Source organism: Bos javanicus, chromosome 8 (assembly GCF_032452875.1).
Source record: "Bos javanicus breed banteng chromosome 8, ARS-OSU_banteng_1.0, whole genome shotgun sequence".
Classification (NCBI taxonomy): Eukaryota; Metazoa; Chordata; class Mammalia; order Artiodactyla; family Bovidae; genus Bos; species Bos javanicus.
The window spans coordinates 110,557,049-110,572,529 of record NC_083875.1 but is presented as its reverse complement, the minus strand read 5'-3'; the positions used below and the strand labels follow the sequence as shown (position 1 = coordinate 110,572,529).

General features: G+C 50.4%; 1 protein-coding gene across 9 annotated transcripts in view; it reads left to right on the top strand.

Moving 5' to 3' along the window:
- Positions 1-15,481, top strand: part of CDK5RAP2 (CDK5 regulatory subunit associated protein 2) — a 182,635-nt gene that overhangs the window by 84,007 nt on the left and 83,147 nt on the right. For 8 of the 9 annotated variants that reach the window (XM_061426676.1, XM_061426677.1, XM_061426682.1 and 5 more), the window contains 3 exons: positions 1,121-1,291; positions 1,840-1,980; positions 14,395-14,492. In XM_061426676.1, coding sequence (XP_061282660.1) covers positions 1,121-1,291; positions 1,840-1,980; positions 14,395-14,492 — 410 coding nt within the window. The remainder of the gene's footprint in view (positions 1-1,120; positions 1,292-1,839; positions 1,981-14,394; positions 14,493-15,481) is intronic. The other variant, XM_061426679.1, reaches the window with a different exon arrangement.

Here is a 15,481-nt window from a genome sequence, read left to right as displayed (position 1 = left end):
TGGCAGGGTGCTGTGCATCCTGTTTTTCCTCTTGGGGTCCACACCGCCCTCCACCCCGCACCCCCTCCTGAGCAGTATATTTGAAGGATTCCTTGAGGGCGGGATATTGATGCAGTCCTCATTCCTGTTCCTTTACGGCTTCTGAGCGCTCCGCCGCGAGGAGGCACACGCGTGGATCCCTCTGCTACAGACATTTGCTATTTCCAGCCTCTTGCTATTAGGAATAGTGGTTCCGTATTACAAATAGTGCACATTTTGAGATAGTTAAAATTCACACTGTGTACTGTTTGATTTCTGTGTTTTTCCTTAACATTATAACTTGAGCATTTTCCATGTATTGTAAATGGCATTTAAGACAGTTTATTTTTATGATTGTGAAAGTAATACAGACTTAGAGCTTTTAAGAAGCTCAGGAAGATCAATATCAATACAAAGTCACCCGTAATCCTTCTACTTAGGGATACTGTGTTATTTTGATGTGTTTCCTCCGAGCCTTAAAACTATTTTATGTGAGCAGTTAGAAGACCGTCAGCATCGTGTCACACAGTCTCCTGCTTTGTTTTTCTCTTAACTGTGATGTTTTATACTATATGCTTTTTCTAAAAAATACTTTTAATTGGAGGATAGTTACTTAACAGTATTGTGATGGTTTCTGTCACACATCAGCATGAATCAGCCATAGCTAGGCGTATATCCTCTCCCTCTTGAACCGCCCTGCCATCTGCCTCCCCGTCCCACCCGACTAGGTGGTCACAGAGCACCAGCTCTGGGTTCCCTGCACGTATAGCAGATTCCCACTGGCTGTCTCTTTCACATATGTCATGTTTATGTTTCCATACTGCCGTATGCTTTTTATAATTCTGTGTTGTTAGACGTTTAGTTTCCTTCCGGTTGTTTCAGTATTGCAAATAATTTTGTGATAAATGTGTGCACCTGAAGCTTTCCCCAAAATTTCAGATTATTTTTAAAGTTGGTTTTCCTAAGACCTTAAATAAGGAGGAAGCTCATGTTTGTCAGTTATGTCTGTTTGGCTTGCTTTCTTAAGCAATAAGGTAAACAGGTGAAAGGTTGTTACCTCGACTTGTCAAGCAACTTCCGTTTTTTCTTTTGCTTCTGGTAGGACCTTAGAAATGAAGTTGAGAAATTACGCAATGAAGTGAATGAGAGAGAGAAAGCAGTGGAGAGTTGTTACAAGAGTCTGTTGAGTGAAAGCAATAAAAAATTGCAGAGTCAAGAGCAAGTGATCAGAAGCCTCAGAGAAAGCGCCGCTCAGAAGGCCTCGTTGCCTCAGGTACCACGTGTCCCTCTTGTGTTTACACGTTCTTACTTCAGCGTAGCTTTTCTTTGTTGTTGTTATTGTGCTTAAAAACTCTTTTCTAAGGATGCTCAGAAAAAGGTGAGTCTGGCAAAAAAAGAGGGTGGTCTTCACTGCTGTCTGTCAGCACTTTGGAGCTTTCTTGCGCCATTTGGACCCCAGCCACCATGGAGGTGAGTTTGGAAGAAAGAGAAGGGCCTATCTTGGGTCACATGACTAGTATTAACAATTCATTTGGGTTTTCCGTAAGTTCCTGTGGGCAAACGTGGCTGAGCTTTTCGGCCAGTCCAGTGCGCGGCGAGGCCTGCCTCACCGTCCTTGTCGACACCCGGCTGAGTGCTGCTCTCGCGGTTGTAACAGTGCATGAATGCATTTGTAATTGCCTGATACTGGTGGCTGATGGAAACTATTTAGAGGATATCTGGGTATTGTGAAAAAAGTAAATCTTCCGTTAAAGAGCTTGGGACCATCTCTTAGTATTTTTTTTCTCGATGAAAACTCATATGATTTGTTTGTTTCCTTAGAAATTCAATGAAAGAGATCTGGAAGCAGCACAGCGGAACTGTGGCTCAGTGCCGGCGGAGGAGCCCGAGTTCAGGAGTGAAGACTTGGTAACAGAAAAGTGCTCTTCTCAGTCACCAGGCGGCAAAAGCATCTTCTCAGAGGTGAGCTCGACTGAAACTGGACACTCACGTGCAAATTCGTATTCTTTCCTGACACATACGTGTCGGCTCCTCTGATCTGAAGATCCTCCCAGGCCTCCTTGCTGATAATTGAGCTGACAACAGGCAGGAGGAGGGCTTCTGTGTCTTGCCTCCTTACAGACTGGTGTCCTTCAGCCACGTGTTAGTATTTGTGCTGTGCAGGAAACCTAGAAACCACAGCTCGTTAAAAGACAAGCCTCATATCTGCCTCCTAGGGTCCACCTCTCGAGAACTGTGTAATCTTGAGGTAAGACCATTTTCCAGCTGACGTGAACACGAGCAGTGGCTCAGCAGGCCCTTCCCGATCGGGCCCCAGGCTAGCTTTCCGGTCTCCTTTTCTTCCGTCCCCCGTCATCTCTGACACCTCCCGCAGATGTGCGGAGGCACCGTGTCTGCACCGCTCCGTGCCCTGTGTGTGCTGCCTCGTCAGCCTGGGATGCCTTGTCCTTCCCCGCTGACCTGGCGGCTCCTGCACACTCTCGGGCTGCCGCTGAGCGTCGCGGCTCTGGGGCTCCTCCCCTCCCTCGAGACCCAAGCACCCCGGCAGGCCCCCCAGGGGAAGGGAACGGCGTCCGTGTCTGAATCGCAGCGCCTGCCCTGTGCCTGGCCCAAGATGTTTGTTGAGTGAATGACTGATGGTACAGGTTTGTGGAGATGCATACACAGCGTTCTGACCCGAAGCTTGCCTGTAATGCAACGAGGGAGCCAGAAATGGCACAGGAAAGGAGTTTATTGTAGGCCAGGTTTTTTTTTTAAGCTTGCCTTTGATTAAGTTCCGGCATTCAGAAAACAAGGAATTCTTACACAAACTCGTTGTCTGGTGAATGACTCTGATCATGACTTGTGGTTTTTGGAAAGGATGATTCTTAGAATAACAACTGGTGTAGCCGGGGCACGCCATCAGAACAGACTCGGGCGCTCGGGCTGGAGTGGGCTGCTAGAGGCCTGCTCTTGTGCAGGCACCAACCCCATGGCTGCTGGTCTTGGGGAGGGGCTGGGGTGGTTGGGTGCACGCAGCAGGGGCTGTTCTGTAGCTGGTGGAGAAGTGGTTTCAGTGTGTTGGCTCCAGTCCTGGCTGTGGCACTGCGTGTCCACTCTGTCAGCCCTGGTCTTGGAGGGCGCCGTTGCCGAGCCCTGGGAGCTCTTTCTTCGCTCTGAGCACTCCTGAATCTGCCATTGCTTGAATAAGAGTGTCAGTGTGGACTTGGCCTTTGTACAGGGCTAGGCATCTGGAGGCCTGGGTTCCTCTCTTTGCTCTGTGTCTTCCCGTGAGTGGTCATGTGCAGGCACGGTAACTGGATCTCAGGGGCCTAATGTGTGATTCTGAGTGGCTTACCGTTCCTCGACATTGACCAAATTTAATGGGATATTAAGATGCACAGTCCCATAATCAGGCACAGTCTGTTTTTTTAAAACTTTTAAAAACGTTAAAGTGCAGTTAATTCACCCTCGTTGTGCTAGCTTCAGGTGTCCGCAAAGTGATGCAGCTCTGCGTGTGCGTGCGTGTGTGCGTGCGTGTGTGCAGGGGCCCCTCATCGCAGTGGCTTCTCTCATCCCGGCTGGCGGGCTCTGGAGCGCAGGCTCGGCAGCGGTGGCCCTCGGGCTCAGTAGCTCTGAGCCACGTGGGGTCTTCACAGACCAGGAGTTGAGCCCATTACCCCACATTGGCAGGCGGAGGCTTAACCGCTGAGCCACTACGTAAGCCCCTATATACTTTCTTCTTGAGATTCTTTTTCAACATAGGTTATTACAAGATACGAAACCTAGTTCCTTGTGTATACAGCTGCTGCTGCTGCTAAGTCGCTTCAGTCGTGTCCGACTCTGTGCGACCCCAGAGACGGCAGCCCACCCGGCTCCCCCGTCCCTGGGATTCTCCAGGCAAGAACACTGGAGTGGGTTGCCATTTCCTTCTCCAATGCATGAAAGTGAAAAGTCAAAGTGAAGTCGCTCCGTTGTGTCCGACTCTTAGCGACCCCATGGCCTGCAGCCTCCAGGCTCCTCCGTCCATGGGGTTCTCCAGGCGAGAGTCCTGGAGTGGGCGCCACTGCCTTCTCCGGTGTATACAGCAGGTCCTCGTTTGTTTTGTATATAGTGGTGTGTATGTGTCTGTCCATCCCAGATCCCAGCTTCTCTTCTCTCCTCTGCCCCTTTGGTAGCCACAGCTTTGTTGTTCTGTCTGTGAGTCTTCCTGTTTCTTAGATAAGTTCATCTGCATCATTTTTTTTAGGTCCTACACATGCGGGTTATCATATGATGTTTGTCTCTGACCTCACTCAGTACGACAATGTCTAGGTCCATCCGTGTTGCTGCAGATGGCGTCATTTCATTCTTTTTATGGCCACGTGATACTCTATTACATACACATATGCATCAGTCAGTTCACTTCAGTCGCCCAGTCACGTCTGATTCTTTGCAGCCCCGTGAATCGCAGCACGCCAGGCCTCCCTGTCCATCACCAACTCCTGGAGTTCACTCAGACTCATGTCCATCGAGTCAGTGATGCCATCCAGCCATCTCATCCTCTGTCGTCCCCTTCTCCTCCTGCCCCCAAGCCCTCCCAGCATCAGAGTCTTTTCCAATGAGTCAACTCTTCACATTAGGTGGCCAAAGTATTGGAATTTCAGCTTCAGCATCAGTCCTTCCAATGAATACCCAGGACTGATCTCCTTTAGAATGGACTGGTTGGATCTCCTTGCAGTCCAGGGGACTCTCAAGAGTCTTCTCCAACACCACAGTTCAAAAGCATCAATTCTTCAGTGCTCAGCTTTCCTCGCAGTGCAACTCTCACATCCATACATGACTACTGGAAAAACCATAGCCTTGACTAGACGGACCTTTGTTGGCAAAGTAATGTCTCTGCTTTTGAATATGCTGTCTAGGTTGGTCATAACTTTCCTTCCAAGGAGTAAGCATCTTTTAATTTCATGGCTGTAATCACCATCTGCAGTGATTTTGGAGCCCCAAAAAATAAAGTCTGACACTGTTTCCACTGCTTCCCCATCTATTTGCCATGAAGTGATGGGACCAGATGCCATGATCTTCGTTTTCTGAATGTTGAGCTTTAAGCCAACTTTTTCACTCTCCTCTTGCACTTTGATCAACAGGCTTTTCAGTTCTTCTTCACTTTCTGCCATAAGGGTGCTGTCATCTGCATATCTGAGGTTATTGATATTTCTCCTGGCAATCTTGATTCCAGCTTGTGTTTCTTCCAGTCCAGCGTTTCTCATGATGTACTCTGCATTTAAGTTAAATAAGCAGGGTGACAATATACAGCCTTGACATACTCCTTTTCCTATTTGGAACCAGTCTTTTGTTCCATGTCCAGTTCTAACTGTTGCTTCCTGACCTGCATATAGGTTTCTCAAGAGGCAAGTCAGGTGCTCTGGTATTCCCATCTCTTTCAGAATTTTCCACAGTTTATTGTGATCCACACAGTCGAAGGCTTTGGCATAGTCAATAAAGCAGAAGGAGATGTTTTTCTGGAAGCTACACACACACACACACACGTATGTATATGGGGTGCATGTGTCCTTTCAGGTTAGAATTTTCTCTGGACCTTTGTCCAGGAGTGGGAGTGCTGGATCGCATGGCAGCTCTGTTTTTGGTTTTTAAGGTGTCTCCATACCTTTCTCTTACTCCTTGGAAGAAAAGTTATGACCAACCTAGATAGCATATTGAAAAGCAGAGACATTACTTTGCCAACAAAGGTCTGTCTAGTCAAGGCTATGGTTTTTCCAGTGGTCATGTATGGATGTGAGAGTTGGACTGTGAAGAAGGCTGAGCGCTGAAGAATTGATGCTTTTGAACTGTGGTGTTGGATAAGACTCTTGAGAGTCCCTTGGACTGCAAGGAGATCCAACCAGTCCATTCTGAAGGAGATCAGCCCTGGGATTTCTTTGGAAGGAATGATGCTAAAGCTGAAACTCCAATACTTTGGCCACCTCATGCGAAGAGTTGACTCATTGGAAAAGACCCTGATGCTGGGAGGGATTGGGGGCAGGAGGAGAAGGGGACAACAGAGGATGAGATGGCTGGATGGCATCACTGACTCGATGGATGTGAGTCTGGGTGAACCTCGGGAGTTGGTGATGGACAGGGAGGCCTGGCGTGCTGCAGTTCATGGGGTCCCAAAGAGTCGGACACGACTGAGCAACTGAACTGAACTGATACCTTTCTCCCCAGTGCCTGCACCAATTTTATACCCCCGATAACAATGTAGGAGGGTTTTTTTTTTTTCCTCCACACTCTCTCCAGCATTTATTATCTGTAGACTTTGTAATGGTGGCCATTCTGATTGGTTTGAGGTCATACCTTATTGTAGTTTTGATTTGCATTTTTCTAATAGTGATATTGAGCATCTTTTCAGGAGGCACAGTTTGTTTTGAAATAAGATAGCAGCCCATCAGGTTTTTTTAAATTTTTTTAAAATTTATTTTTTAAAAATTTATTTATTTTAGTTTTTAACTTTACAATATTGCATCAGGTTTTTTAGATGGACAGATCGTCACTAATTTGAATATATTTAGTTAAACTTTACTATTTTGAATCATATTTTAGACATGTAAAAAATGGTGTAAATGTTGAACAAAATATTTCTAAATTTATTGGACAGTTGAGTGATTTAAAATTTCATGTCTGTAGTCTGATTGTCGGTATCACTGTGTTTTCAGTCTTTCAGACTAATGTTTTCTGTACTTCTTAGAACCACAAGTATAAAGTCATCCCGTGGGCATTTCCATTATATTTTAGATCCTGGTGATGTTTAAATGACTGCAAAAATACTTAGGTATTTTAGCAAAGGTTTTAATTCTGTTCTGCAAGAGTAATTGCAAATTGAGGATAAAAGATTATAAATGATCTTTTAGAAATTGGAAATTTCTAGGTGTCAGTTTAAGAAATCCCAGCTGTTGCAGTCTACAGTATTTTTCCTCCTGAGAAAGGTGTTTTTTTCAGATTGTAGTTCTTTCTTTGTAGAAAACATGAATTTTTTTTTTTTTCCCGTGCTCTGCCCTTGGCTGTTTTGTGTTGATTTTAGAGTTTATTCTCTACCCATTTCTATGAAGAACTTGAGGCTGTCATGATGTCTCCACTGACTCTGGGCAGTCTGTTTTCCTTCTAATCGTGTGTGATCCTGAGAATTAATGCTGGATGGTCAGGGAATTGAAGGACAGGGAGTAAAACACAATGACCATGTTTAACTTGCTGCAGCCAGAGATTTATAGGTTGGCTGCTGACGTGGTTGGGACATCACTGCTCAATTTCCCGAGTAGTAAAATAAATGTCTGTGTTGCAGAGCTGTGATATAGCTCCTGAAATCGACCAGCCTCTATCTACCAGGCTACTGAATTGCCCTGATTACCAAGAAGTGAGCCATTAAGCTTGCTCTTCACGTGTCTGCGCCTCTCCAGATTGAGGTCTGGGCATTGCACGTGTTTCCTTCCGGTCTCTGAGGAGACTGGTGGGGCAGACGGTGCCTCGGCTTTGGTGTCGGCGTGTCAGTTCTACTGCTTGTTAACTCTGTGACCTTGGGCAAGTCACCTCCTCTCTGAACTTACCTTCCTAATCTGTAATATGGGGAGTTACATGCCTACCTCTTGAGATGATTAGAAGTAATGTACAGGTATCAGTTAAACTTCTTTTGACGGCAGGCCTTAGGATCCAAGGGTGAAGAGTTTGAGCAAAACAGCAATGAAAGGGAGTGTGTATTGGGAACGTCCTGGAGACTCATAGGTGCCAAGGGGCGTGGACTCCAGGGCTCTGCCTGGTGTGGAGGGGCAGGGTGGAGGGTGGGGGGCAGGGGCTCCTTGTGATCTCCCTCGGGCCACCTGGCCCTCTGCTTCTGTGCTGAGGAGATCCAGGGGTTTTCAGCTCTGCCCAGGGAGCCAGATGACTTCACTGTAATCGGGCATGATTCAACGCCGAGGAATAGGTGATGGATGAAATGGGACCCAGACGGCTCCAAAGAGTTCATTTGTTTAACGTGGGTGAGCGATTTGCTTCTAGGAAGACACTGACTCACTCTGACTCCATTGTGCAAAATACCCACAGGGGTCTCTCCGCTTAAGACTCATTGGTCCCTGTATTCCCCTTGTATCTTTGTAATCAGCATTTCAGCATCTGCGGCGGCATTTGACCTGTGCCGAGCAGTGTGCCTGGCTCGGGATGACCCCTTGCCCCCGAGGGGTCCGCAGGCCTGTGAACGTGGAGTTGGTCCACAGGCTCTGGGTGAAGGGGAAGGTGAATCAGGCGCCTCGGGGCTGGGGGAGGGTCTCCCTCTGTAAGGTATGAGGAGGGTATCCCTGGAGGGGGCTGCCTGCTGGAGTGTGGTCTCCAAGGAGGAGGGGCTGTTCCCCCTGGGGAGCCCAGGTGGAGGGGTTTCCTGACTCTGTTGGGACGGAAGGGCAGGAAAGGGAGCGCAGGTGTGGCCAGCTGGCAGGTGGAGGGTGGGGGCTGAGGCGAGCAGTGGCCTGGGAAACCTGGGGGAGGCTCGCAGTGGCTGCTGGAAGGAGGGGAAGGGACCCAGCCAGGCCCCCAGGCCCCACACCGCAGTGGGCGGTCTTCTGGGGCTTCTACCCCGGCTCAGGGCGATCCAGGTAAGGCCCCCAGGGTCGGGATTCTTTCCCTGGGTGTGTCTGTCCTACAGCTGGAATCTACACCATCCACCCACCCAAGGTCCATATTTACTCATCTTTCTTCCTAGTCCTTCTTGGTTAATTATGTACCTAAGCACACATTCTGACTGCAGCTTAATAGCTGAGTGGACTCAAAGACATGACCTGTCCTCTCGGAGAATCAGTTAATTCATCTGCACAGTGGGAAGGCTGATACACCTGCTGGGGTGGTTGTCACTGTTAGAGATGACCTGTGTGATGGACCCAGCCTAGGACATAGGAATGGTGAGAGACGACCTGTGTGATGGACCCAGCCTAGGACATAGGAATGGTGAGAGACGACCTGTGTGATGGGCCCGGCCTAGGACATAGGAATGGTGAGAGATGACCTGTGTGATGGGCCCGGCCTAGGACATAGGAATGGTGAGAGATGACCTGTGTGATGGACCCAGCCTAGGACATAGGAATGGTGAGAGATGACCTGTGTGATGGGCCCGGCCTAGGACATAGGAATGGTGAGAGATGACCTGTGTGATGGGCCCGGCCTAGGACATAGGAATGGTGAGAGACGACCTGTGTGATGGGCCCGGCCTAGGACATAGGAATGGTGAGAGACGACCTGTGTGATGGGCCCGGCCTAGGACATAGGAATGGTGAGAGATGACCTGTGTGATGGACCCAGCCTAGGACATAGGAATGGTGAGAGACGACCTGTGTGATGGACCCAGCCTAGGACATAGGAATGGTGAGAGACGACCTGTGTGATGGACCCAGCCTAGGACATAGGAATGGTGAGAGACGACCTGTGTGATGGGCCCGGCCTAGGACATAGGAATGGTGAGAGATGACCTGTGTGATGGGCCCGGCCTAGGACATAGGAATGGTGAGAGATGACCTGTGTGATGGGCCCGGCCTAGGACATAGGAATGGTGAGAGACGACCTGTGTGATGGGCCCGGCCTAGGACATAGGAATGGTGAGAGACGACCTGTGTGATGGGCCCGGCCTAGGACATAGGAATGGTGAGAGATGACCTGTGTGATGGACCCAGCCTAGGACATAGGAATGGTGAGAGACGACCTGTGTGATGGGCCCGGCCTAGGACATAGGAATGGTGAGAGACGACCTGTGTGATGGGCCCGGCCTAGGACATAGGAATGGTGAGAGACGACCTGTGTGATGGACCCGGCCTAGGACATAGGAATGGTGAGAGACGACCTGTGTGATGGACCCAGCCTAGGACATAGGAATGGTGAGAGACGACCTGTGTGATGGACCCAGCCTAGGACATAGGAATGGTGAGAGATGACCTGTGTGATGGACCCAGCCTAGGACATAGGAATGGTGAGAGATGACCTGTGTGATGGGCCCGGCCTAGGACATAGGAATGGTGAGAGACGACCTGTGTGATGGGCCCGGCCTAGGACATAGGAATGGTGAGAGACGACCTGTGTGATGGGCCCGGCCTAGGACATAGGAATGGTGAGAGATGACCTGTGTGATGGACCCGGCCTAGGACATAGGAATGGTGAGAGACGACCTGTGTGATGGGCCCGGCCTAGGACATAGGAATGGTGAGAGACGACCTGTGTGATGGGCCCGGCCTAGGACATAGGAATGGTGAGAGACGACCTGTGTGATGGACCCGGCCTAGGACATAGGAATGGTGAGAGACGACCTGTGTGATGGACCCAGCCTAGGACATAGGAATGGTGAGAGACGACCTGTGTGATGGACCCAGCCTAGGACATAGGAATGGTGAGAGATGACCTGTGTGATGGACCCAGCCTAGGACATAGGAATGGTGAGAGATGACCTGTGTGATGGGCCCGGCCTAGGACATAGGAATGGTGAGAGATGACCTGTGTGATGGGCCCGGCCTAGGACATAGGAATGGTGAGAGATGACCTGTGTGATGGGCCCGGCCTAGGACATAGGAATGGTGAGAGACGACCTGTGTGATGGGCCCGGCCTAGGACATAGGAATGGTGAGAGACGACCTGTGTGATGGGCCCGGCCTAGGACATAGGAATGGTGAGAGACGACCTGTGTGATGGGCCCGGCCTAGGACATAGGAATGGTGAGAGACGACCTGTGTGATGGGCCCGGCCTAGGACATAGGAATGGTGAGAGACGACCTGTGTGATGGGCCCGGCCTAGGACATAGGAATGGTGAGAGACGACCTGTGTGATGGGCCCGGCCTAGGACATAGGAATGGTGAGAGACGACCTGTGTGATGGACCCAGCCTAGGACATAGGAATGGTGAGAGACGACCTGTGTGATGGACCCGGCCTAGGACATAGGAATGGTGAGAGATGACCCGTGTGATGGACCCGGCCTAGGACATAGGAATGGTGAGAGATGACCCGTGTGATGGGCCCGGCCTAGGACGTAGGAATGTTCAGAGATGACCTGTGTGATGGGCCCGGCCTAGGACATAGGAGTGGTGAGAGATGACCTGTGTGATGGACCCGGCCTAGGACGTAGGCGTGGGGAGAGATGACCTGTGTGATAGGCCTGGCCTAGGACATAGGAGTGGTGACTGTGGCTGACACTCATCAAGTGTTTACTCCATGCTGGGCATCAGCGCGAGAATGTTGTGTGGATTAGCTCAGCTCCTCTCTTTCATAGCCCTGTGAAGTATGCAGAATTATTAGCTCTGTTTATAGGTGAGGATATTGAAGTGCAGAGAAGTTGAGTGACTCGCTCAAGTTCACACAGCTAATAAGGAAGGTCACATGCTCTTAACCATCCCTGCCTCTCATGGTAGACGCTCAAGGTGTAGTAGGTTTTCTAATTTTCCTTGTCAGTGTTGGCTGACCTTTAATGCGGCTGACAGTGACCGTGTCCCCAGGCTCCCAGGGCTTTGCATCCATCGTGGGTCATTCATGGGTGGATTGAGGAGCTCAGGCCCTGGATCCTGGCCGCCTGGGTCCACACTCTGCCTCCGTACCGTGCCTCCATGCTCCGGTTCCCTCATCACCAAAATGGGGAGAGTGGTAAGGCCTGAGCCCACTGGCTTGTGAGGATTACATGAGAAAATGCTAGAGTGCACTTGGCACCATGGCTGATGGCCTCTTCGTCTGGATACCGTGGCACGTTCCTCCAGGCGCTGCCCCGGGGTCCTCTGTCTGCACGCGCGGTGTGTGTGCGTGGGAGCTGGCGCTGGGGACTGTGTACGGAGGCAGCTGGGCGCACCTTGAGCCACTGACCTGTGACATGAATTACAAGAGGGCCTGACGTTTCTAGCGCTGTGGGTGGCTGACTTCTCACGACCAAACAAGCGGGTTAGCGTGGAAACCTTTCGTTGGCAGGGTTGCCTTGACCTTGGTGGTAGCAGCGTTCTTCCAGGTAACGGGCTCCTAACCTTTTTGCCCTCTGTATCCCTTTGGTAATCTGCGGGAGCCAAGGCCTTCCCTGGAAAAGTATTTATATGCAGAAAATATGTGCACAGGTTTATAAAGGAAACCAGTTATTTTGAAGTTCGATTGTCAAAATATAAAAAGTTGGCTGTAAATATAAAAAACTGGTGTTGCTTTGGAGTGGTGAGCAGCGACTGCCGTAGTTTTGAAGTAGTGATAAGAATAGATATTTTGAGATACCTGCAGCGTGCACCTAGTACCTATGCTTCCTCTGCTGACCAGATCTCGGGGAAACACTCTACTGAACTGCTGGGGTTTGTGGCCGTAGCAGCGTTCCTTCAGCTCCTAAATGAAGAAAATGCTAAACTTCAGGTAGAGGTTAGTGGGAATGAAGATGTAGCTTTTCCCCCTCCTGCGTGTTTGAGTGTCCATCGGGGTCGGAAGCGCTGTCTCAGGACGCTACCTGAGCTTTAGGGGCCAGGCTGAGGCCACGTGAAACGTGAGGACCGTTTGCAGCCCCTCTCTGCACAGACCAGGTGTCTTCCTGGCATTCAGGACCACCTAGTCTGTGCCAGGGGTTGTGCACACGTTAACTTTCCTTCTTTATTTTTACTTTTTCTTATTTTGAAATAATTTCAGATTTATAAGCAGATTACAAGAATAAAGGGTTTTGCTTGTCCTGAGCCGTCTGAGAGTCAGTTGCTCGTGTGGAGCCCGTCGCCCCGAGTACTGGTCTCCTGTGTGTGCACACTCCCCGAGTGTGCACTCCTGTAGAGGGGACGCGGTCCCGTGTGACGCCGCACGGCCGTCACACCAGGGGCCGGCAGGGACCCGCACCACCGCCCACCCTCAGGCTCATTCGCATCTCACCCGCTGGCCCGCTAACGCCCTTCCTCACCGCAGGAGCCAGTTCAGGGTCACGTGTCGCATTTCACAGTCTAGCCTTCCGTCTTTTTGATGTTCTTGGCCCTGAGACTTCCGAAGTGTCCAGGCCAGGCCTCTTGTGGCGCCTCCTTCAGGTGGGTCTGTGCGACACTTCCTGGTGACAGGATTCAGCCGAGGCCTCTCTGGCAGGGTGTCCCGGGAGAGAGGCTGAGTTCTCAGCGTGTCCTCTCCGGCAGCACGTGGCTTAGATTTGCCCCATTCCCGGCCCTGCTGACTTGGGTAACCGTGAGGGTGGCGTCTGCCTGGTCTCGACTATGCCGTCGCTCTCTCTCCCTTTGTAATTAGTATTTGAGGGGAGGTGTTGAGTTAGGTACACACTCCGGTCTTCAGACTTTTGCCCATCAGTTTTAGTCTCCTTTTATGGAGGCTGAACTATTTATTACCATGATGGTTGGCAAATGGTGATTCTTCTAACTGTATTATTCCTTCTACATTTATTAGTTGTTTTGCTGTAAAGAAAAGCCTGCTCTTCTTCCCGTGTATTAACTTACTCGTGGCCTTGTGGACATGAACTTCGGTTTTCCTCAGTGGGTTGTATCTGTTACTGCTGTTATTTTGATGCTCAGATTGTCCCAGGTTTGGCCTTTTCAAACTGGCTCCTGTGTCCTTTTGACAGTGCTCCATTATTTAAGCACTTCCTTGTTTTCCGACATGGCAGAGTGCTGTAGACATGGGTTGTTTCTGACTTTCTTGGCCTTTTCCCCTGGGATCCTTGGTTCCTCTAGCACACAGTTGAACTTTTATCTGCTTGTAGCCCTGTAAAGTGGTGACGCTTTCCCCCATTTTTCAGGTGGCTCTAGTCAGTAGCTTCTTGCGGCCCCAGAACTGGTAAGTACCAGAGCCAAGATCTGAGCTGTAAATAAAGCTTCACATTTGTGGAATTCACAGAATTACGTACGCCTTCATAAACGAGGAGCCTGCATCTCAAAGAGGTGTGCTGAGCTGGCTAGCTGAGGTCACGTAGCCAGCAAGTGGCAGAGGCCCCTCAGGTCTCTCTCACCAGTCTGCTCACAGAGCCTGAGAAGCACGCGTCCGTCCCCTGACCTATTAAGTCCCTTGTCCCTAATGTTGTCGGGTTTTGTTTGAGGAATGTCTTTTCTTGGGAGGAAGAACACATGTGGAAAGGCCACCTTCGTAGTGTTGTGAAAATGACGGCCTGCAGCTCTGAGGGGGTGCGGTCTCACAGAGGGCAGCCGGGCATCAAGGTGCCCCTTCCGCAGCAGCTGGGTAACGTGTCCACTGTGGGTGAGCCCTGCACGCCGCCTCCGCTGCCGTGGGCGGTCGTTCCCCACTCCGCCTGCAGGTGGCGCTCTCCGACCGCGGCCTGGCCTAGAGCCTGGCACGGGGCATCACCTTTGGATTTACACACCAAAGCGTCCACATGTGTTTGCATAGTGTAAGGATGCGCTCCTTCGGAATTCTTCTCTTAATGTCAGATGCCCCTTGTCATTTTCAGGAAAAGCAACAATTAAGCTATGAAGAGCTGATTCAGGTCATAAAGAAAGAACGGGACATCTATACACGCCTGGTAAAATCTCTACAGGACTCAGACAGGTAAGGGCTTCTGTTGGACTGACACATAAACAGAACACGCATGTGTTTTGAATAAATGCTGCTGCTTTCTGAGGCAGCAAAGACTTCCCACTTTGCTTAGGAAGCTTAAGATACTTGGACAGCGATTGCCTTTTTAAATCAGGTATTCCTGCTTCCTTAGCAAGAGTGGTTGGAGAAGGCAGTGGCACCCCACTCCAGTACTCTTGCCTGGAAAATCCCATGGACGGAGGAGCCTGGTTGGCTGCTGTCTATGGGGTCGCACGGAGTCGGACACGACTGAGTGACTTGACTTTCACTTTTCACTTTCATGCATTGGAGAAGGAAATGGCAACCCACTCCAGTGTTCTTGCCTGGAGAATCCCAGGGACGGGGGAGCCTGGTTGGCTGCTGTCTATGGGGTCGCACGGAGTCGGACACGACTGAAGCGACTTAGCAGCACCAGCAGCAGCAAGAGTGGTATGATTTTTTTGGCAGCAAATACAGGATAAGGGCTCCCCAGGTGGTGCTAGTGGTAGGGAACTCACCTGGCACTGCAGGAGATGTACGGGTTTGATCGCTGGGTTGGGAGGATCCCCTGGAGAAGGAAATGGCAACCCACTCTAGTATTCCTGCCCGGGGAATCCCAGGGACAGAGGAAGCTGGTGGGCTACAGTTCATAGGGTTGCACAGAGTCGGACACGACTGAAACGACATAGCACGTACATTGGATAAAAACATCACTAGTACTAATTACTCAGGCTTTTACCAGACCTTATTACAGATACAGAAAGTGCCTCCACGTGTGCCACCTCTCCTAGCCCCCACGGCCGCTCTGAGCGGTAAATGTCATTACTGGCCCTGTTTTCCATAAACAAGGCCATGGAAACTTGGAGAGGTGAGATGACCGTCTAAAGTCTCGCAGGTGGTGAGTGACGGCGGTGTGTCCCTGTCCTGGCGTGGCCTGTGTCCTCACAGCACTGCCGCGGTGGGGTGGTGCCAAGAGACATGGC